A 24356-nucleotide genomic window follows, 5' to 3' on the forward strand; every position below is an offset into this window, starting at 1 on the left:
GTACAAAACAACTTTACAATCATTTTCGATAGTAGATGGTAGGTCATTCACGTAAATAAGAAACAAGAGAGGACCCAAAAGGCTACCCTGGGGGGGACTCCACATCCAATCTCAATAGAGTCCGATTTGGTACCTTTAATATCGACAATCTGATTTCGCCCAGACAGGTACGCTTGAAACCAACCGATAGACCGGCATCCTAGATACTTAAGTTTTTTACACAAAATATCATGATTGACCGAGTCGAAGGCCTTTTGGACATCGAGTAAAGCCATACCCGTAAATAAACCATTTGACATTTGAACTCTAAGGTGATCTCTGTGTCGGTAGAAAATGATCTACGAAAACCGGATTGATGATCGTAGATAAGTTGATTCCTTTCAAGGTAATCGGAAACTTGTATAATATATACCACCTTCTCCAGAATTTTCGAAACTGAGGAGAGAATGGTTATAGGTCTGTAATTGTTAGCCTCAGTTTTGGAATTCTTTTTATGAAGGGGCGTGACTTTTGCGAGTTTAAAATCCGAGGGAATACGTTCGTATTTAATGGAAAGGTTAATTATATGTGTTATTGGTATTTTAATATTAGGAGCTCCGTCTCTAAGAAATTTTGCAGGAATCTGATCAAGGCCTACACTTTTAGATGGGTTGAGGTTTCTCAATTCCTCTTCGATAAGGCTCTCGTCAATTTCTTTGAGAGAAAAACCAGAAACATGTTTGATTTTGCTATTATAGTAATTTTTAAAGGCATTCGAACCCACACTAAAAAGGTTACTGGGAGAAGGCAATTTCTTAATAAATCGGAAGCAATATTTTCGAAGTATTTATTGAAATAATTTGAAACTTCGCTTTCATTAGTATGGCAAAGATTCCCATTAACATCTAACGAAATAGTGCTACCCTTTTGTGGCTTATTTTTATATCCCAAATCTTTAAGGCATTTCCAGAGTTTATTGGGATTATTTTTGTTAACTTCTACCTTATTTAAAAAACATTCAGATTTTGCTTTATTTATGTCCTTTTGTATGCGATTACGCAACTTACGAAATGCATCGTAAAGGTCTGGCCTATTTGGGTTATTCTTGAACTTATTTAATGTGCTTTTTCTGTTGTGTTAATGACACAACACTATTCCAAACATGATTGCTATTGAGTGTTTGAAGCTCATGTTTAAACTTTGAAAATTCCATATTTCTAAAGTTATACTTTTTTTGTTGTTAATAATTGACAATAAAATGCAACTGCGCCCTCTATTTCGTCACCAGTATTTCGGTTCTGTCTCTCTCTGTGGTCATGGTTCGGTGCACTTTGTTGTTTTCGTGTTGTGTCGTGTCATTTTCAATTTCACACGTTGTTTGTATTTTGTGACCTAGGCTAGGCCTAGCCTCTCGTTATACGATAAAAGTATGGTTAATTTACCGCCAGATGCCGTACGAGTCGGCGACATTGATAGCTTCCTTGCTTTTTTAAAGAACGTAAGCGTTATCTGAATAGAAGTATATATGCATAATTTCTCGCCAGGCCTAGCCTAGCCTAGTACTAGAGTAGGGCCTTTCATCCGATCCTACATACACAGTCAGTCTCACAGTCGAGTCACACACGTCACGGGGACGGACGGTCTCAGTCAGACACTCTATAGAGTGGGGTCCATTATTGCACCATCCCTGCCTTGCTGTGTGTACTGGTAGTTTAGGCATAGCTTCATTGTCTAGGCTTGGTTGATAATAAACCAGCACCCCTCAATCATTTTAATAGCCCTTCACTTGTTTGTTAACTCTCTGGTAATTTGTTTTAATGCTGTTAAATCCGTAAAGTTTAGGCCTAACTAAACTAACTAATCACATTATATAGTCTAGGCCCCTATGCTATATGCGATTAAAATCTGGTGATAAAAGTTTACCAACATCTCACATCATTCATAATTTTGAGAATCAAGTGTTAACATTCTCATGATATGTATTTACCGTGAAAATCAAATGTCATACTTTCTTTTTCAGATTGACTGGAATGAACCATGGATAATTGGCCTAGTGACTTTACAAATCTTTCTCTTAGTTTTATTAATTCTAACTAGACACTATAGTAATTTTCAAATTGTTCTGTTTTTAACCATGTGTAAGTCATGTAAATATTATTCTTGTAATCTGAAATAAAATATCCCGAAAAATAATGCAGTATTATAACTTACTAAAATAAACTGCACATGCTATACTACCATGCTTACAGACCAATCAGTTGTGATAGCTCATGCAAATATGACAAATTATGGAATTAATAGCTCAGACATTACTTTGTCTTCCACCATAGCATAATAGTAGAACACAGCCAAGTACCATTAATTATAATATAAAACAAGTTGTAACATTTTACAGAATAGATATTATCATTTTTTTTCAACAACAATATATCTTTTTTTATTTAAAAATGTATAAATTACCTCTTTTAAAACAGTGGGACTAATCTATTGTGCAGAATACATCAATGAGTTTGCTGCCAAAAATTACAAGTAAGATTACCTTAAAACCAATACCTATTATTTTTCATTTGATGGTTGGCTAGTACCCAAATACTGGGTTCGAATCCCATGACCAACAAAATGCATCATAATATAACATTACCATCTTGATTTGAATTTATTAGGAAAATCATCATAAAATATACATACAAAGAGTGATAACATAAATTACTGACATTACAAATAATACATTTATAAAAGATTTTCCAGGATAGCCCACAAAGAATATTAGCTTATTTCCCTTGGGATCCTTTTATAATCTAAAATAAAAAATAAAATTGTTACAAATTATACCACTTACCTCCACGTAACGTTCTTGTTTTTATTCTTCCAAAAGTTATGTTTAGTGTTTTTTTTAAATTTCTGATACAGATCATTCTCAAGACTGCAATACTTTGACTCAAATGGCTTATTTATAACCGTGGTTCTCTCTGTACCGCTTCTCATTGACTGTCTTATTATGGTGGTAATTATTTTGTTTATGTTAGAATTCTTTAACATATTTATAAAAGGAATTTGGTGATTGCATATGGGACCACCAGTTCTCATCAGATCACCAAAGTTGAGAAACATTGGGCATGGTTGCGTTCTGAATGAAAGGCCATCTGGGAATACCGCGTCGGGTGTTGTATCTAGACTGAGATCGTGTGGCGCAGGATCGGAGGTTCAAGTCCAATGCATGCTCGTTGCATTGTCTTTGTCCTTAGAAAAATACACTTTATTTACATTTGCCTCTATCCACCCATCCATGTATAAATGGGTACCTGGTTAGGTCAAAACACAAACTGCTTTGATTACTGGCTGTATCTTTCCATATATGTTTGATCAAAATAACCAGGGTAATAATGTAAAAGCGCCATTTAAATATACATGTATATATATACTGTAAATGAAATTAGTGCCAAATAAATGAATGCGTTATTATTATTTTACGCAGTCTAATCACTACATTTATTTTGTTATTTTAACGACAGAGCATGTGGCTATATCAGACAGGTAACTTAATTGTCAACGTGAAAAGGGCCAAGCTGTTATCGTTAAAACGAGCGTCAGAGTCAGATAAAAAGAAGGAAAATTAACAATCATTGAAAGCTGAAGACGGTTTACAAAAAGAAATATTAAAAGAGCAATGGTTTTAAGAGCAGCAGCCTATATGTAGCAAGGACTGTCAGCAAACACACAGCGCAATTGGTTGATTGAAATAATGTCCACAATTGGGGAAAGGCGGTCGCAGAGGAGTGCCAGTCTATTTCGTGCCTAGCCTACCTGGATTAACCAACAATAGCCCTTTCACCTCGAAGAGCGGGATATAACTTGAGTAGAAGGTAGAAATATTCATTGAACACACCTTTCCCCAAAATGGAAAAAAGGGCCATTTTCTATCATCTTGGACCTTTAAAGTATAAAAAACAGCACTTGTTTGTAAGATTAACAACACAGTAGGACGTTAAAAACATAGTCGAGTGCAATTACTGTAGTTCATTAAATAATGTCTACCAGCAGATCCAGCATAAGCTGGCCCATGAAAGATTTTTAAAATCGTATTAATACTGTATGATATCTAGCAGTAATTTTACATAAAATATTGCCATATTATCTGTGGTCTAGTGGTTAAAGCACCCATCTTGTTAATAAAAGTGCACTGTTAAAATAGACTGTATAATAACTTATTTTATTTTAAAACTACAATTATATGAACTGATTATTGTTAAATACAACTTACTCAAAAAATATGAAGATTTTCCTTTCATTACTTATAGTAAGTTTTATCTTATTTAAAGTATAATTCATGTTTTGTACACTGTTTACCTATGTGAATATACAAGGTACAAATAAATATTTAACATACCTGTAAACACTACCTATATTTTTCTATCTATTTATTTGACAGAAAAATCCCTATGATTTAATCATGGAGGTATATCTTTTTTATACCTCCATGATTTAATTAAGCAAACTTTTAAATTCAAATAAAATTTCACAAATAGGAGTTAAAAGAAACATATTTCTCTGTCTTTATAATTTTCACTTTTCTTTTTTAACTGTCATATTATTATCCACGTAGATTCCATTAGTAGGCCTAACTATTCAAAATCACTGTACTCCATCCTGTTTATTTAATCACTCAATGCCTGTATATATAATAACAACTGTGTTATATTGTTGCAACAAATAAGCGCTTTGATTTAGTTGAACGATACTGTACTTTCAGTTTAATCATATTCACTACTTTTGATTGGGAAAACTCAATTTGATTTTACAGGTCCTTAATTAAAAAGGCTATTTATATATATCGTTCTATTTTGTTTGGAAAACTATATAATTTTCTATATAGTTTCTCCAAGGTCAATAATTGTGCAATAGCTGCAATGGGGCTTATAATTTTACTATACGGCAATCAAAACATGGTCATCGTAGCATAACATTGAAATATTCAATCACTTTAACGACGACGAAAATAACCCCCGAAATGATCATAATCATAGAGATATTATACTATAATATCTCTGTCATAATAAAATCCGTCAAATTTGGTTTGCTTTTTATTTAGTTGTCTTCGTATCATCAACGCAACCCGAACGAACCTGAATACACTATAACGTAACGTTGAAGCTAAATCTCTCTCTGCACTAGTAAACGTTGTGGTGTGACCATATATGGACATGATGATGTCATATCACTACCATATTTCGACATATCACTACCATATTTGGGCACATCACATTTTTTTGATTAGTTTGATCATGGAGAAATATTCCTAACTTATTTCTCCATGGTTTGATAGTGTAGACAGAGATAACATGGGTACAGTGTTCGAGCCACAGCGGCGCCGAAAACACCGCCATTGCACACAGACGATATGTTGCGTCCTCGCCAAAATCTTGATTATAGATTGTAGGCCTTTGTGTTTAATTAATACCGGTACATTATCTGACGACCTAAAATGTTTACTTTCGCTGTCTCTCGAAATTCACTGTTGGTACAATAATGTATTAGTGATCCTGAAATTAATTCATGTGTATCATGATATATAAATAAGACAACCCTATTTGAATATAATAAACTGGTTATATCTTTATTCGAATTGTGGCCTATAAAACAATCTAATTTACTAATAGTAGGTATATTGTAGTAAAAAAAATAAATATCAATTTATTAGGAATGTTTCTATATTATTTATAAAATAAATAATTGATTTTCATAGGCCTACTAAATGTATAAGGAAAATTTACATCGTAATAAAATGTGAAATTTGTATCGTTAATTGTTCGAATACAGTAACAGTATGTAATGGGCCTATCGTAATAGTTTTACTGTTGTTATATACAACGTACATCTTTTGAAAAGTATTTGATAAAGTCTATTGTTCACACATTTTGAAATACAGTTACTTGTTCTTTACATTGTCTAGACAAGATGCATGATGGGATTATGACGTACACTAATACTGTAGTATGCAAATAGGCCTACAATAGGATAAACGAATTGTCGAAATTCGAGGTTAATGCATTCGGGAAGAAATGTTAGGCCTATGTTGTTTATTTATCGGTATAAAAATTAATTATACAAAAAGTTAATAAAAAATGTTGAACAATTTACAGATTTACATAAATATAATTATTACTATAATACTATTATTTACAGTAGGCCTATAATTAGTTATTGTACATAATAAGATTATATTATACCAAACAGCATAAAAACCCGCGTAAAATATACTGAAAATGATTGAGCGGCTTCCAAAAGTGATTGTAAAATTGAAAATTGATTTTATACGAAGGCATAGGCCTGATACCAGTAAGATTCAAATTATCATACGCTGATTATAAGAAATTACTTATAAATAATTATACATGGTAAATTATTCAAGGCGAGTGTACTAATGAAAGTTTTTCGCCTAAGTGACGAATCTTCCAATAAAAGAACAACTCTTATAGAATAACTTTTAATTGCGCAGAACAAGCTTAAGAAAACAAAGTATCATGGTTATATTAATAACAGTGAAAGTACCGTATGGTCACGTCAGATAATTCTAAAAACATTTGAAGAATCTTCTTTTCCTTGAATAATGTTCCAAAGAGTCTACAGTACATATAACGAACTTGAAGCACTGTAGCCTATTCGCACCACATGATTGTAAAACATCACGAGCAATGTTCATCTCTTGTAACGGTTTGCATGAAATAAAACCTAACCATCTTCCCCTGATCTTTTTCCATCATTGAAAAGCTATTAGACATACAACGACTATCGCCACAATCACTAGAATCGTGCCTAAGAACAAAGTGATAATAAATGCATTCCTTCGAAAATGTTTCACTTCTCTCGATTCTGGTTGTACTCTTGGTTTGACTTTTGTAACAACAACAGCTTTCTTTGTAGTACCAAAACTGTCTTCCTCTTTCCAGGTCTGATGCCGTGTGAGAGCACTAAACGTTGGTTTCCGTGTCGGGGTTGGGGTGGTGGTTGTCGTCGTAGTTGTTCCATCAATTACCTTCTTACTGATTAATTTGATTCCAGAAGATTCACCAGTTTCGTTCTCTACGAATGCAACTGGTAAGGTTTCAACGTCAATTCCTGCTGGAGCGGATATCAACTCTCGTCTCTTTGGAGCAGTATTTTCCTCCGAGTCGCTTTTCGTGGTGACGTCTCTTCCAACAGAACCTCTTGAGTTGCCACCACTACGTGCAGCACTTGTGTCTTTACTCTTCTGCTTGCCAGAACTAGTTTCTGGTTTTGCCATCTCGTGAGCAAAAGGCTCATCATATGGATTTACCTTCACCACTGTCTTTTCAGAAGATTGCTCACTTTTCTTTTTCTTTGAGTTCTGTGATTTGTTTGAAACTTTTTGTTTAGAGCCTTTTGTTTTCAATTGTTCACCAGGAAGACCTTGTACAACGTTGGAATCATGGTAAATATGTTCCTTCATGTTATAATTATCTCCCGGTTCTTTCGGGTCCCTCATCTAAAAAGAAGACAACATCAAATATTATAGAAATTTTCTATTATTGTAGCATCTCAATAATTAACGATTTATTATAATAACATATATAAAGAGTGTTTCAGGGTAAGTCAGATATCCGAACAAAACTTATAATGCCCACTTAACAGTCATATATGAACCTAAAGGGAGAAACTGCCTGAAATGTCCTATTTATAATGCTATAGAATCTACCCTAATGCAATGCATTATTTTTTGTATAGTCAAACTAGAGTATCAATAGAAAACTATTCCAATCTAGAATGTTCTTTAGTTTTAAAAGGTTGCAATTGTTTCCCTATTGAAAAAAAAAATTGAAAATGTTCCGCGCAACCAGAAATGTTGAGTCAGCCCGAGCCTGTCTGGTATTGGATATATTATATACAGTATAGATATACACAAATATGTAAAGTATTTATTCGTATTTAGATTGTATCTTTCCAATGGACTGATCACAATGACCAGAAGGTTTAACTTTATTTCATTGGAGTGTTGGACGTTTTCATTGGTAAATAAGGTTAGCAGTCATCTGTAAAGTGCTATTTCAAAATTATAAAAGTCAATATTTCATCTACTAGGAGTCTATAACTTTCGATTTGCAGGACCTAGGACGGGCGCATATTGTTGGCCGTTCGCCTGGACAGAGAGGAATCCGCCAAACTGTGTCGAGGAATCGAATTAGGAAGCGGGTCCCAACGTCCCCACATGATGTAACCATGACTCTTCCCTGATATGTAACTAACTCAACGGTTCCTATATGTCGTCGCAAATTAATCTTTAATAAAAGTGTTTGTAATTAACAACGCTTATCTTATCATGTGTTATCTTGAATAAGATCACGGTATTATAAAGCTTAGTTTCCATTGAAGCAAGGAGACATACTATACGCGCAACAATTGACCAACAAGAGACAATCAGAACCAAACTTTAAATGTGTTTCAACAATAAACCACAAGCACATTCTTTGACATATCATTTTAGAAAAGAATGTAATGTACTATAGAGTTAACCTTCGTAAAAGTGCTTAACCTTTCAGTTATACTCACAGAACCTACTATTTATCCCAATATTGTGACGTCATTTTATGATATTGTACAACAAATAATCCACCCAACAGAAATACAGTACTATTACAGTTATTATTAATCTACCGTGTAAGCAGCTGCGAACAATAGAGGTTGGAACAAAGATACTTGGGACACTTCTGATTTTAAAACGTTGTTATTGTATTTCTATCAAACTGTTTTTGCATAACCATTTCGACCTAAAATATATTCGATGCATTTATACATTTTAAAAAAAGAATTTTATATTGGCTGTTTAGAAATGTCAACGGACCATTCTTGGTTCTCTCTCGTTTATTATTTTTAGGTGGCTATTAGAAAACCCAATGAATTTCTTTTGTTTGTATTTGTATGGACAATTTGTTTGAAATAAACTGAGTCAGTGAGTACTGCACCAATATGGTTTTTAAAGATGTATTGTCCCCAAAGAACATGAAAAATAAAGATTACAATAAATGAGATTTTGAATAGGCTATTTTTAATAAAGTTAATCATTTCCGCAGAAAAAACACGAATGTTTTCACCTATAACGAAAAGAAACGGTTACATTTTTGGTCAAAGTGGATGGAACTCAAATGAAACATCAAAATAGCATATTTAACAAAGACATTAGGGAAAACACCTTTTTTTAAGGTGAGAAAATTTAATCTTTAAGTTGGTTCCTACTCGACAGAGTTGGCGATAATTTGTCCATGAAATCCAGGTAAGTCTGAATGCCATACCACTCGACTGTAACACTATTTTCTACGACGTAATACAAAATTAATTATTTCGTAAAATTATGAGGATTAAAATACGCGAAATAGATCAAAACACTAGAAAATATGGACTTAAAATAATATGCCTATAGGTAAATGAGATAAAGTATAATATTCATTTGAATTCATTTTTAAAAGTTTCAACAATGGAGATATGTTTGAAAACAAGCTTGACAAGCATTAATATCATAAGTTAATTATATTACTTCCTGTCAATTTTCTTGTACCGGTTATAAGTTACCCATCCATTATTTGTGGAAACGTCATAAAAAATAATTATTTGAATACAGAATGACTGATTTCCATTATGTAGCCTACCGTAGGCCTACACTAAATTCTAATTCGAAGGAAAATAATAAACACATACCACTTACAAAAAAAGAAAGAATTTTATAAAGTTCGAAAAAATGGTGATAATAAAGGTGATGATGACGATGGAGTATAGTTGGAAAGACGACGATGTTGATGGTGAGGATGAGGAAGGTCGTGTAGATGATGGTATGTTACGGAAGTGATGGTAATAATGACCATGGAGGCAGTGGTAGACGGTATGTTGATGGCGAGGATGAGGAAAGTCGCAGTGATGATAGTAGTTGATAGTGGTGATGATGACAATGAAGGCAGTTAATTTGTGTAGACGGTAGATATTGATGGAGAGGATGAGGATGAGGAATGTCGGTGATAATAGTAGTTACAGTAGTAGTGATGGTACTGATGATGAAGGCAGTGGTGAAGGTACATATTATGTTAATGGCAAGGATGAGGAAGGTCGTAGTGATGATGGTAGTTGATAGTGGTAACGATAATGATGACGATGGTAGTGGTGAAGACGGTACATGATTTGGTAACGGCGAAGACTGCGAAGTCGTGAAATGACGATAGAACCGTGGTTTATAATGAAGGTAGTAAGGTAGTGCTGGTGATGGTATTGGTGAAGACGATGAACGTCGTAATGATGGTAGTGATGTCCATGGTGAGGATGATCAGGGAAGAGTAACATTACCCTTCCCTGTAGGATGATGACGACATTCGGGGTGACGACGACACACTGGAACCCAACACAACACCCATTTCCTCGTCAACCCAGTATGATCTTTGTATTACGTTAAAATATTTATAAAGGAAATGATCAATGAATATCACTATCAATTCATACGGTATAATTACTTAGATAACTATATATATTTTAAGTATGTAAACAAGATCACTACATACCTTGCTGCTTTTTCTGAGGCGATCCAATAATTATTCACTAAACGATCGGACCGTTGACATTTTATTCACACACTCGTTATTTCTTGTGTAAATCGCTCTCCTCGCGTTACGCTCGAATTCCTTCTGTCAATTAGGGTTTCTTTACATAATTTCAATAACAATAGACGTGTACATTGTCTTGCTAGAGTGACTAACGTAGGTATATTTTTTATTTAGCATGACGACAAATTCTATAGAAAGTAGAAACGCCTTTGTAGGTTGTAGAATGTCCTCCAATTTGAAACCCACTCATTATACCTTTAGGGCACGTACCGGTACCGACTCTAACTAGTTTGACAAAAAAAAGTACGATGTGTCCAAATGTGGTAGTGATATGCACAAATATGATAGTGATATGACATTTTCATATATGGGCACATCACATTTTTGTTGTCACATATAGTTTGATAGTGTGGTTACTCTTAATTGTGAGGTGGATCAAACACCTAACATGTGGATGTTAGAGGACAAAATATGTTTTATCAGTGAAAAGTTTTAAAATTTGTATAGTAAAATAATAAATAAACCCAAACAAGATAGGTTTGTCGTCGACTCCCGTCCACTGAGATAACCATGGCCGTCTGTCAACAACATTTAAAAAAATAAAAATAAAAAAAAAATTAATTCCATTTTTTAAAATGTTTATTATTTTTTTTATTATAATTATTAAACCGGTTTAATAGGGGTTTTCTGGGGCTATCCTGGCCAAATTCGTTATAACTGTCTGAAAGTTCTTTAAAAAACTTGTACTTTCATTTATATAATCTTACCCCTTTCACTCTCATTTTTTTGTAATCGTGTTTCTCATATATTTTCTTGTATTTCTTGCAATACATAGTTGAATGAATGACAATGGAAAATGCTGTTAGAAAATACTTGCTAGTTACAATCGTGCTTTTAAACTATAGTACCTCTATCAATACAGTAGTAGGCCTACATGCATTTGGAAAAGTGTTTCCGTATTTAATATACATTATAAACAATGTTTATTTTAGCAATATTTTATGATGGTGGTTCATCCAGCCGAAGTTTATCATTAGGGACTCTAGATGCTGACAAAATAAATTTAATTCTTATCTTACAGAACAGATAAAAAGTGACTACTCTTTGCAGTTGGCTTATCATGCCGTTATTTACTCTTTTAGAGGGCGACATCTTAATTGCCTCTACATAACCTGTATTAAGTAATACATGATCAATGCCAGTTGCATGTACAAGTTACGTTTTCCATAAAACAAGCAATGAGAAGTTACATCACTATTTAAACTGAGTAAGACACACTTTAATTCAAAATAACATTATAAAAATAAGCAATTGGCGCGTAGGACAAACTATCACATCAGAACAAGGTAAATATTTCCACCTTATTTTCAAAATCCGGTCCTTTGGTATTGGTCCTTCGCTACACTCTACCAAAAAAACTGTTTAGCAATCTTATTATCGTTTTTGTGGGTCTGTCAAGGTTTTTGTTTTTATTACAATTTGAGCAGTAAAACAATACCGGTTTTCAACACTACATAAATGAAATATTCGCGGTGTTAACTCATTGTGACATATTTCCGGTACCATTCTCTAGAGGAAAGTGAAAAATGGTATTTCAGATTTTTTTCTTGAACCAATAACGTACAATAGTAGGTCTACTTTTAAGAATAATCTTATTCCAAACATTCGTCACACTTGTTACTGGTTAAAGTCGCATGTAAGCTTTGACCAATTCAAAACACATTTAAGTAGACTAAGCCTTGATTTATTTACCCTGTTTATTTTATCTATGCACTTAACCATCAAACTAGGGGATGTGAGAAGACCGATAGACAAGAAGTTGTTAATCTTTCTTGGTTCGGCCAGTGAAATGGTCCATGCAGGCATCGGTGCCATAGAACCGAAACATACGACTCTTAGCAGTATCTGGTAAAAGGCTAAAAGAAAAAACAAAACAGAATTTATTATTAACCTGACTAGAAGATACCGTAGGCATACAATACAGTTATGATTTAGAATGACGATCTATGACGTAACAACACCCAATGACGTCAATAATGTTATAATAGTGATCGTGAACATGATAATAATACACGTTGTAGGCCTAATTATCTCCCCGCACTCCTAGCGTAAGATTTGAAGGGAAAATGGCTTATGTATACCCAACAACTGGCGTACTTACTCTCTCAACTTCACCAAAAGTCTAATAACAGCAGGAATGTAAACATTCTTCTCGTTCGTCAGAATACCTCTCATGATCTTATTCACTGCAACCTCTGGTTCTACGATCGGCATAATACTTGGAAACCTATAATGACAGAGAAAAATAAGATAAATCAGGCATTCAAGAAGGAAATAAACTTGTAAAATGCACAGATCGAGAGAGGGCGGGCTATTGAATATTTTGGCCCATATTGAAGATAGACAACTCGAGATTTTTTACATACTGTTGTGACGTTTCAATATCGATTTGTTGTTTCTCTTAGTGCTGAAAGCTTATTTAAACATTCTAAAACGTTTTTTTTAAATATTTTTATAGTTTTTTACAGTTTTAAGGGCTAAAATCTCCACCTGTTACATGATGGTGCTCTTGTGTTGTACAGTATTCTGATCCGACACAAGATCAGTGAATTATGCTTATACACGAATATATAGTTGTGTGTAAGACTGAACTAGTGTTGCCTGTGCGAAAGTGTATTCATCACGTTGAAATACTAGGCTGGTAAACTAAGTTTAAAGAGGAATTTTACTGTAGGGGAATTATGATTTGCATGTCATAACAGACTCGTATACCTTGTTTTAACCCCGTCAAACATTCCAGTGTTAATGAAGAATGGACAGACGACAGTTGTGTGAACGCCCCTGAGGCCCATAAACATCAGTTCAAAGCGTAAAGACTCGTCTAAACCCACGGCAGCAAATTTACTTGCGCAGTAGTCGATCAGTCCTTTCGTGCCAAAAAGTCCGGCAGAGCTGGCGATTGTTACAATATGGCCATGGTTTCGTTCTATCATACTTGGTAAAAATGATTTAATTGTCTAAAAGAAACAAATATATCAGTTAAGTTAGGTAAAAACACTTTGCGTCATAGATCAAATTAAAAAGTATGCAACCATCGGAACACATTAAAATCATTTAGTGTGACTACGAGCTACTTACCTTATTTCGTTACTCTATCATTATACACTATCTATATACAAGCGAAGGTTATCTTCCTTAAAACTATATCAATTTGTTTCCAAGTTTATGATATAAAATTGGTGTAAATATTTTTGTCAATTGGCTCAATGCTTTTGTATGGCAGTTGGAATGTCAATGAGGAGACATTTTTAATGCATTAAAATATATGGTCTCGGCCAGACCCAGTGGGCACAGAACATAATTTCAACGTTGAATCAACGTTGAAATATAGTTTATTTGTTGAAATCATGTTGTCAGCGTTTTTCAAATGTTGAATCAACGTTGAAATAACATTTTTTCCCTAACTATTTTTTTTACGTTTAGTAATAAACATTGAATCAACGTTGAAATAACATTTTCTTTTTAACTAGTAATTTATGTTAATTAATAAATGTTGGTTTAACGTTGAAATAACATTGTCTTTCTAACAAATGTTTTACGTTAATTTATCAATGTTGATCCAACGTTGAAATAACATTGTTTTTAAAACAAATGTTTTACGTTAATTTATAAATGTTGATTCAACGTTGAAATAACATTGTATTTTTAACTAGAAATTTACGTTAATTTATCAATGTTGATCCAACGTTAAAATAACATTGTCCTTCTAACTAGTAATTTACGTTAATTTATCAATGTTGATTTAACGTTGAAATAACATTGTCTTTCTAACTAGTAATTTACGTTAATTTGTCAATGTTGATCCAACGTTGAAATAACATTGTATTTTTAACTAGAAATTTACGTTAATTTATCAATGTTGATCCAACGTTAAAATCACATTGTATTTTTAACTCGAAATTTACGTTAATTTATCAATGTTGATCCAAAGTTGAAAAAACATTGTATTTTTAACTAGTAATTTACGTTAATTTATCAATGTTGATCCAACGTTGAAATAACATTGTATTTTTAACTAGTAATTTACGTTAATTTATCAATGTTGATCCAACGTTGAAATAACAATGTATTTTAAACTAGAAATTTACGTTAATTTATTAATGTTGATCCAACGTTGAAATAACATTGTATTTTTAACTAGAAATTTACGTTACTTTATGAATGTTAATCCAACGTTGAAATAACATTGTCTTTTTAACTAGTAATTTAAGTTAATTTATCATTGTTGATCCAACGTTGAAATAACATTGTCTTTCTAACTAGTAATTTACGTTAATTTATCAATGTTGATCCAACGTTAAAATCACATAGTATTTTTAACTAGAAATTTACGTTAATTTATCAATGTTGATCCAACGTTGAAATAACATTGTATTTTTAACTAGTAATTTACGTTAATTTATCAATGTTGATCCAACGTTAAAATCACATAGTATTTTTAACTAGAAATTTACGTTAATTTATCAATGTTGATCCAACGTTGAAATAACATTGTATTTTAACTAGTAATTTACGTTAATTTATCAATGTTGATCCAACCTTGAAATAACATTGTATTTTTAATTAATAATTTACGTTAATTTATCAATGTTGATCCAACGTTGAAATAACATTGTATTTTTAACTAGAAATTTACGTGAATTTATTAATGTTGATCCAACGTTGAAATAACATTGTATTTTTAACTAGAAATTTACGTTAATTTATTAATGTTGATCCAACGTTGAAATAACATTGTCTTTCTAACTAGTAATTTACGTTAATTTATCAATGTTGATACAACGTTGAAATAACATTGTCTTTATATCTAGAAATTTACGTTAATTTATCAATGTTGATCCAACGTTGAAATAACATTGTATTTTTAACAAGAAATTTACATTAATTTATCAATGTTGATCCAACGTTGCAATAACATTGTATTTTTAACTAGAAATTTACGTTAATTTATCAATGTTGATCCAACGTTGAAATAACATTGTCTTTCTAACTAGTAATTTACGTTAATTTATCAATGTTGATCCAACGTTGAAATAACATTGTATTTCTAACTAGTAATTTTTTTCAAACAGTTATTATTTTTGTTTTTCAATGTTATTCCAACGTTATTTTAACGTTGAAATCCAGTTGTCATTTTCAAATGACATGTTTTCAACGTTGAAAAACTCTTGAAATTATGTTGTTTTTTCAAACAATTATTATTTTTTTTTTCAATGTTAATTAAACGTTAAATTAAAGATAAATTCTATTTAATACTTTGGTTAAAATGACATGTTTTTAACGTTTAATATTAAATAATTGTTTAAGTGCATTGCCATTGATGTTTCAACGTTAAATTAACATTAGATTTCAGTTGGCGGTTTATTTTATCATCCTTTATTGTAAAACAAATGATTATTGGTTATTTAGGAATTTTAGATTGGCAAATTGTCTCTGTATAATACAAAAATGTTCTAAGAAGTTGTTGAAAATTGAATGATCCTTTCATGCAAGATCAAATTTCATAAGATACGTGCTTGTCATTGGTTAGTTTCGTTTTGATAAAATTTTGAAACTGGTGTCAGTAATTTCAGTTACTTCGACATAGGCTAGGCCTACAGTAGTAGTGGTGTGTAGAAAAAAAAGGCTCATCATTGAAATTGTCAAATAAGTATGTTTTGAGGTAGGAAAACAATCTTTTTTATTTGTAATCTACTAATTTATAAGCTTTGAGCTTGACTATTTTACCCTTATCAAACAATAGCTAGCCTCTAGTCTAGGCCACACATGCATAGCTAGGCTATAGCCTGGTAGGCTAGGCCTAGGCCTATATAGGCTAGGCTAGTAGGCTAGGCAGGCTGCCAAACTGATGAACTGAATTCACTCACTAGGCCTAGTGGAAGCATTTAGTATTATGCATGTCAAGTGCAAACATTTGCCTTGCCAAGGATAACTACAGTTCTGTACTTTATGGTTATAAAATGGTATGTATTAGGCCTAGGCTAGGCCTTTTAGTTCAATAATACTTTCTTTATTTATCCAAAAGTATACATAAATATAACATTATAATATTTAATTAGTTGGCCTAGCCTAGCTAGCTTTCTGCTAGGCTGTCTACAGTAGCTGCTAATGCTATTATTAGTGTTAATAGTATACAAACACATGTTGCTTGCCTAGCCTAGGACGGCTATTTGTTAAACTTACTCGCTTTCTTTATTTCAGATTGTAGGCCTAGCTAAGGCCCTTAGGCCTATGCCTAGCTAGAGTACAAAATAATGAAGTACATGTAGGCCTATAATCTTTTCTATGTGAATCAAACGAGAAAAATCTAATGGATGATCAATATTTTTATATACAAAAGGTTGGTATTTATAGTTCTTAACTTTAATATTGAATTGAATAAATATTACGCCGTGGTTAGGATTCCGGCACCGCAACTCAACTTCCCATCGTTAGGGAATCCGACACGCTATTGCGCATGCCCAGAGCGAAGTAATTATAGCTTGCACTAGTGCCACAGACCGCGCACCACATTACCCGAGAGTCGGAGTGTTAACTAGGGATGTACTGTGTAGCCAAAGATATCTTTGCTGTGGCCTAGTTAGTCGTCGCGCGGGGGAGAGAGCGATGGATGAAACTTGGCCTAGGCCATACATGAATTAATAATTATGCCACGCGTTAAAATAATTATTATGATATTGATAAGAATCAGCTTGCATATTTCAAGAAATGTACGAAAATGAATAGCGTAGCGTTGCGACACCGACTTCTCCCGAATAGGTCTGTTTTATTTTTTCACATCCGCACGGCGGCTGCTGTCAACAAATCAACTTGTATACGATTGCATGATGTTATGTACAGTATAAATGCGTTATATGAAATCTTTTATTTTGTACTTGAAAAATCATAAAAATTAAAACTAGTCATGCAATTATAATTCATAAATATATAAAGTTTATATATGAATGAAGCAAATTTAATTACGAAATAAATAGGCCCAATGGTCACATCTAGCTGGTAGGCCTACTAGTATTAGTAGGCATGTAGGCCGCTAGTTCGCCGTGGCGCAGCTATTAAAATGATCCATCGCTGTAAAGCTTGGTTCCCACTAGAACGTAACGCAAGGACGTAAACGCAACGCAAGCGTTTTAACCAATGACAAGCGAAGTTATAGACAGTTAGCAATCACAAGCGAATAAGCCATCGCTTGTGATTGGTCAATTTACTTGCGTTGCGTTACGTCCTTGTGTTGCGTCGCTAGTGGGAACCACGCTTTGGTCTGTTGTAGACAAAAATAGAGTCGCCGAATACCTCGCTCTGGGCATGCGAAATAGCGTGTAGGATTCCCTAACGCTGGGCAGTTGAGTTTCGTTGCCGGAATCCTAACCACGGCGTAAATATTAATACAGTGTTGCAATATTATTTACATAAATTGAATTGATTGCATAGTTTACGAGTAAGTGTGAAATGATGTTCTGAATTGAATTTTTGTTTATGTACAGTATGATTTTTGAACAATGTGTTAAAGATATAATTGAACTGAACAATTTTTTTTTAAATGTTTTGTTGAATATGCCGTCACTATAGAGTTGTTCACTTTGACCAAAAATTAGATTTTAAAAAATGCATTTGTACCTTAAAAGGTGGACAATTTAAACAAACAATTGGTTTTTGGTTAAATGTACTGTTTATTTTGTATTTTTGTTAAGTGAAATCTTTATTGTTTTTGTTTATTTTCTACGGCAAGTGAATATCTAAATTGTTAAAATTGCAAAATGGCAAGGTATTCGAAGTATGATTGTATTAATCTTCATTGTTCATGTTTTTTGGGGACAATAAATCTTTCAACAATTAATTTTTTACTGTATTATTTTTGTTTAAAACTACAGTAACTTGATTGAATTTGTTTCAGGTTTGGAAAAATAATATTGCCACACTTTTGGAAAGCATAGGACAATGTCAACACAGGAATCGAGGCAACTGTTTATTGACTAATCGGAACAATGCAATTACAGTATTGTGTTATTACCATCATTTGGACTTCTGCAACATTAGCACAAGGCACCTGTGACGTGTGTTGTATTTATTGTGTTTTACTGTAATCAGCCAATATTTATAGTTATTCAATCATGTTAGTTGGCAAACATATTACAAACTGGTTATTAGTATATTTTTTATACTTAACATTGGTACCTGAGAACTGTCAGTGAGGATGTACATTATTTGATTGTTGCTTGGATTTTGCCTGATGATTTGATAACACCTGATTAAATGTTATTTTATGTTTTTATAGAAATTAAAGATTAGTAAGATATACAGTATTTATAAAATGTCTCTATTGATGGATTCTGCGATGTAACAGTAACTTTACTACTAACTACTTTAAAACCGTTGATTCAAATTGGATATAGTAATTCAACAAATCAAATTTCAACGTTAAATCTATGTTTAAATTTACGTTGATGAAAATTTTCATTTCAACTTAATTATTACGTTGTTTCAACGTTAATAATGTCAACATTGAATCAACATTGATAATTTCAACGTAGACATTTTTACGTTGTTTCAACGTTGATAATCTATGTTGAATCAACGTTGACATTTTTGTTGAGGCAAACTTTCATTTTCAACGTTATTTCAACGTTACCTATTTTAACGTTGTTTCAACGTTGATAATTTCTATGTTGATTCAACGTTGACATTTACGTTGAGGCAAACTTTCATTTTCAACCATTTTTTCAACGTTATTTCAACGTTACCTATTTTAACGTTGTTTCAACGTTGATAATTTCTATGTTGATTCAACGTTGACATTTAAGTTGAGGCAAACTTTCATTTTCAACCATTTTTTCAACGTTATTTCAACGTTACTTATTTTAACGTTGTTTCAACGTTGATAGTTTCTATGTTGATTCAACGTTGACATTTACGTTGAGGCAAACTTTCATTTTCAACCATTTTTTCAACGTTATTTCAACGTTACTTATTTTAACGTTGTTTCAACGTTGATAATTTCTATGTTGATTCAACGTTGACATTTACGTTGAGGCAAACTTTCATTTTCAACCACTTTTTCAACGTTATTTCAACGTTTGCAGATAACGTTGAATTAACGTTAATTCAACCAATTTTTGCCCACTGGGGAGTAATTATATAAATAAATAATATAGATTAATTATTTGGAGTGTACAATTATATTCTAATGTAATATTAATTAGGTATTTGTAATCGAGATTTTCTTTTTCGAATTGAATAAATGCGATCAAGTAAACCATAATAATGATTATGATGATAAATACTATGAAATAGTAAAATTTTCAAGTTGTTATAAATTTAGGGCCTACAACATTTTAGAATATACACGAATATATTTGAACCCATCACGCAAGCGGACATTGTAAGAGAACAAAAAACAGCGATTCGATTGGAAATACTGTATCTTACGAACTTCAGTCGAGTCGCTTCAAAATAAAGGATTGTTCTACATTCTTGTGTCACCTCACACCGAGAGGGGTCAAGTCATGTCATGTCAGGTTTGTCAAAGATATTAATAGAAAGCATATGGTATTACAATATTAATGAAATTCGAAACACGTCCTATAACTACGGGGTGACTCTCTCAATCCATCCATTTTCACAGTTGAAACACTTTTATACCGTTAGCCATATAGTAATGTATTTTACCACGACATTATTATACAGTATAGTTACTACTGTACACAGGCACAATGCCATATTTATCATTCCAAGGCTAATTTTAGTATATTACATGCCTATATTATCGAGCCAGACCATAACAAAACATCATTGTATCAAAGTGTCTTGAACTTCATTACATTAACTACATTAAAAAAAGAAACTGCAACTAAATCTACTGTACGAAAGTCATACAGACGTAATAATTAATAGGCCTACGCATGCACCGCAATGATATTCAAAATAAAACTTTTTTACCAAAACACCTTTTTTCATAATAGTAGTAATTTTTTTAATATTTCCTCCAAAATGATCAGATTTATAAAAAACATAGTCTGACAAGAGTTATGTATCGTAATCTTCAAAATATCGTTTGTCCCGCCTACTGTTATACATCACGACCATTGTCTGGTACATTATATATAAGGAACGACGAAATATTTCTTTAATTTTAGAAAATATCACATGGGACTCACTATTAAATATTTGTACCAAATATAGCACTATTCCCAAGTGTGGAAAACTCACTGCAGTATATATTCCAAAACAGAGTTTATTAGGTTTCAAATGATTGTTTATTTAGGTGTATATTGGTTAAGTTTAAAAACTTTTAGTTTCCTCCTTAGCTTGAAAATTGATCTTAACAGCTTGACCAGTGTGATGTGCAACTGGTCAACTTCTTGGCAATCATGTGTATCAGACTGGTCAAGTGTCCTGGTTTTCAATTTCAATTAATAAAGGCTTGGGAATTTGTATCTAATTCTAACAGCTTGACCAGTGTAATGTACACCAGTTTGGTGAAGTGAAAGTATGTTAGGTTACAATTTATAACACTGTATGAATCTCCAAAACTTACCCAAAAATGAGCCGTAGTATTAACATCCATTGTAAGTTGGATCATTTTATCTGGCGAATCCATGAACTTCTTTCCAGTGACCACTCCAGCGTTATTCACCAGAATATCCACATCACCTACTGCTTCTTTCACTTTGTCGGCGACATTATAGACGTCTTCTCTTTTACTAAGGTCAACCTTGTAGTAGTAGGCGTCTGCTCCAATCTCTTCAATCTCTTTGGCCACATCTTTGATGGAAGATTCATTGATATCTAACAGAACTAGAGTTGCTCCGCGTTTAGCAAACTCCAGTGCCATAAGTCTTCCGATTCCACTCCCGGAACCAGTAACCAGAACAATCTCACCAGCAACATCTTTGGATTTCTTTGGTATGAGAAAGAGCACAGCGGCAATTAATGTATCTACTAATATCATTATGTGGACATAGATTCCTTCAAGGAGGTCCAGGATACCTCTTAGCACGTTCATGTTCGTGTATTATGGATGTCTTTTCTAAAATAGGCCTATGAAAAAAACAAATAGAACGTAATCAAGCAAAAAATGATTCTATGGTAGAATGAGTTTAAATGTTTGGAGAGAATGGTCGAGTTCTAAAAAATAGATGGAAATATACGCATGCTCATAAATCAGTGCTTTCGAATCGTGTGAATGTATTCTATAATAAAATTATGAGTCAAACCAAAAGTGTACACAAAAAATATTTAAAAAATACAGAATAGCGGCCCGCGCTGCCTGCCTCCATGCCTAGAAAAGCATATCTGGAATACCATTAATCGGATCATTATTATATCGGATGTTTCTCTGTTGAACGAAGTCCTATTCACATAATAGAAATAAAAGGAAACAGCTGTCAAATAGACAGGTGTCAGAAAGTGCAGAGATATATAAAATGTCTACTGCTTTTATTATATTGGAGTGGGTGCAATATGGGTGCAGACCGACTACTTGTAGTTGCCCAACTTTAGTTGTTCTGGTCATGCATAACCAATTTTTCAGTTTCAAGGTCTCAGACTAAAGATGTTTGTTGTATTTTACTTTAAATAATTGCTACAATACACTACACAAACGAAAGCAACATGCAGCATGATTATTTAAACTTCAGGCCTACTTTCTACAATCTTAATTTTGTTAACTATACATTTCTCTTACAGTTACTTATTCTTCATAGAATGTATGAATATTAACCAGAGAGATGGAAACATATGGGGCACACTGACGGACGTTTTCTTATTCCAGGTCAGTCAAAATATAGTTTCCGTTTTAACCTTTTGAATTGAATTAAATCTATTTCCTCTAGGGAGGGAATTCATAATTGTCAACAGGGCACGTCTCACAATAGAAAACGGTTTTTCAACTCAATAATTTTGAAATAGAAAGAAATAAGCCTTCATTCATCATTCTTATCTATACTATTCGGAATTATGCATTTGCTACAAAATCGGCAGAGAACCGACATGCCAATGAGTTTATAACTAAGAATTATTTTACAACTTAACCTTATTATTTGTGTTTGGAAATTTAAATCCTTCTATAATATAACAAAAAGATACAAACAAAAAGCGAATACGACGGGATATACGCGAGCAAATGGATTGTATTTTTGTGCAATCTGCAGTTTCGGCAAACAATCCGTGTCTAAAATTGTAGGCCTAGCAATAATAATTCTAATTTCAAATCATATCTATAATAGGCCAACCTAGTTCATATGTTATGTGTAGCTAATTTTCGATTAGTTGATTATTACATGACAAACTTAAATTGATGGTACTGTACTTACCGATGATTGAGTTCTTCATTGATGGTGCTATCGTCACAACCAAAAGCAAATGAAAGAGTACTCCCATATGTACGAGACCTAATCGGTCTGCTAGCTAGACGAATCCCACCAATCCGAATTATATAATACTGTAATTCAACGAAGGGAAAATAAATAGCACAGCGGCCTGGAATTAATAGCGCGATTTGTCCCATCAATCCGAACTAGGTCTCTGTGTGTCTGAAGACTGTATTAATGTACTTGTTTTAATAAAGTGACTGGATACAGTAGTTGTAAAAATAACATTATGGCGCATCCAAACCAATTGGTGATTGTTCTTGATAGCTATTAAACGAAATTTAATGTTTGTTTCCGGAATGACAATAATGCAGGCCTTAAAAATGAATTCTTTAATAACCGGTAGCTCAATCAAATCGTAATTATTTGTCTTAACTTGATGTAGACCTACATGTTTGGAGGGGAGCAGCAGCAAGCGTCGACTACCACCAAGCAACCTTTCACAAAAAGGGAAGAGATTAGGCCTGTACGGCACATTTCACTCTCCCTTGTTTTCACAGAAGGCTCTGTGAAAACATGTCTCAGTAATTATTTCTTTTTATCGAAAGTTAGTTGCAGGACATTAAATAAACATTACATTAGTAATCAACTCCAAAGTCGGATAATGGATCGAGAGGGGAGAAAGTAAACAGAGATAGTATTATTGTACAGGTTCAAGTTCACATTACTGTCATAGTTTGAAAGGCAAGTTCAGTTAGGCGATTCGAAAATGGAAATGTGAAATTACTGAAATCGTTAGGACAGACACTAACACGGGAATCCTTTAATCAATGGGATCACTCAATCAATGAGATCCCCCATCAAAGAGAAAGCATGTGTTTGGAGAACTCACATTTTATACAGACACCAAAATTCACTGGCGTGGAGTGTGTCGAACTTTACACATACTTCATTTAAATGTGTTATCTGAAGCAAACCTGTCCACAGATTATTAATGTCAAAATGGTATCAGTGACAATGTTGTTGCTGACGTAATGACATTGTAACATTAATACCCTTTATACGCCGACCTTTGAAGCGTAGTTTGAGGGTCACTCCCCGATGATCCATGTATCTCCCATGGATCAGCAGGAATATGGTTAAAGAAACGTACATGGGAACATATAGTTTTTCGTACTATTAATTGGGAAAGCCACTCGACAGTGCAGTTCTTTTGAACTGATCCACTTTTGGTTACCCGCAGGTGCTGATAGTACTTTTGTTCTGTTTGTTGAATGATGCCATACCTTGTTTATGATTTTTGTATGTTACCTGGAAATTGAATAAAATAAAATAAAAATAGTATCATTTTAAAATGTGTTCACAAATCGTCGGACGGTGTAGACATTTTCTTTTTAAAAGAATCTAGATGGCA

At 33.1% G+C, this 24356-nt stretch overlaps 3 protein-coding genes and 1 long non-coding RNA gene across 5 annotated transcripts; 2 read left to right on the plus strand and 2 right to left on the minus strand.

The window, feature by feature from the left end:
* Positions 1-1340: 1340 nt before the first annotated feature.
* Positions 1341-4357, plus strand: LOC140046581 (transmembrane protein 18-like). 2 transcript variants are annotated; one of them, XM_072091285.1, is made up of 5 exons: positions 1341-1477; positions 2000-2084; positions 2454-2508; positions 2890-2983; positions 3492-4357. In XM_072091285.1, the coding sequence occupies exons 1-5, from the start codon at positions 1409-1411 to the stop codon at positions 3594-3596; spliced, it is 408 nt and encodes a 135-aa protein (XP_071947386.1). In that variant the 5' UTR covers positions 1341-1408; the 3' UTR covers positions 3597-4357. The 2 variants fall into 2 exon arrangements, with proteins under 2 accessions (XP_071947386.1, XP_071947380.1); XM_072091279.1 differs by having other exon boundaries at positions 2000-2117; positions 3492-4355.
* Positions 4358-5574: 1217 nt separating this feature from the next.
* LOC140046599 (uncharacterized) lies at positions 5575-10627 on the minus strand. The gene is made up of 2 exons (XM_072091295.1): positions 10536-10627; positions 5575-7483 (listed from the first exon to the last, which is right to left on the minus strand). The coding sequence occupies exon 2, from the start codon at positions 7481-7483 to the stop codon at positions 6737-6739; it is 747 nt and encodes a 248-aa protein (XP_071947396.1). The 5' UTR covers positions 10536-10627; the 3' UTR covers positions 5575-6736.
* A 608-nt stretch (positions 10628-11235) lies between these two features.
* On the minus strand, positions 11236-23028 carry LOC140056559 (epidermal retinol dehydrogenase 2-like). Its single transcript, XM_072101972.1, has 5 exons — positions 22946-23028; positions 21169-21671; positions 13350-13594; positions 12739-12864; positions 11236-12493 (listed from the first exon to the last, which is right to left on the minus strand). Exons 2-5 carry the CDS (start codon positions 21634-21636, stop codon positions 12400-12402), a joined length of 933 nt encoding a protein of 310 aa, XP_071958073.1. The 5' UTR covers positions 21637-21671; positions 22946-23028; the 3' UTR covers positions 11236-12399.
* LOC140056566 (uncharacterized) lies at positions 15940-19779 on the plus strand. The gene is made up of 3 exons (XR_011846778.1): positions 15940-16299; positions 16839-16977; positions 18529-19779. It is a non-coding gene; the product is annotated as an uncharacterized lncRNA (long non-coding RNA).
* Positions 23029-24356: the final 1328 nt, after the last annotated feature.

This window comes from Antedon mediterranea, chromosome 1, assembly GCF_964355755.1.
Source record: "Antedon mediterranea chromosome 1, ecAntMedi1.1, whole genome shotgun sequence".
NCBI classification, from domain to species: domain Eukaryota; kingdom Metazoa; phylum Echinodermata; class Crinoidea; order Comatulida; family Antedonidae; genus Antedon; species Antedon mediterranea.

Coding starts and splice junctions, on each gene's coding strand:
- LOC140046581 (XM_072091279.1), top strand. CDS start 1,409: ATGGTTAATTTACCGCCAGATGCCGTACGAGTCGGCGACATTGATAGC. Junction 1,478..1,999: donor TCCTTGCTTTTTTAAAGAAC/GTAAGCGTTATC, acceptor TTTCTTTTTCAG/ATTGACTGGAATGAACCATG. Junction 2,984..3,491: donor TTGACTGTCTTATTATGGTG/GTAATTATTTTG, acceptor TTTTAACGACAG/AGCATGTGGCTATATCAGAC.
- LOC140046599 (XM_072091295.1), bottom strand. CDS start 7,483: ATGAGGGACCCGAAAGAACCGGGAGATAATTATAACATGAAGGAACAT.
- LOC140056559 (XM_072101972.1), bottom strand. CDS start 21,636: ATGAACGTGCTAAGAGGTATCCTGGACCTCCTTGAAGGAATCTATGTC. Junction 13,595..21,168: donor ATACTACGGCTCATTTTTGG/GTAAGTTTTGGA, acceptor TGTTTCTTTTAG/ACAATTAAATCATTTTTACC. Junction 12,865..13,349: donor TTTGACGGGGTTAAAACAAG/GTATACGAGTCT, acceptor CTGTCATTATAG/GTTTCCAAGTATTATGCCGA.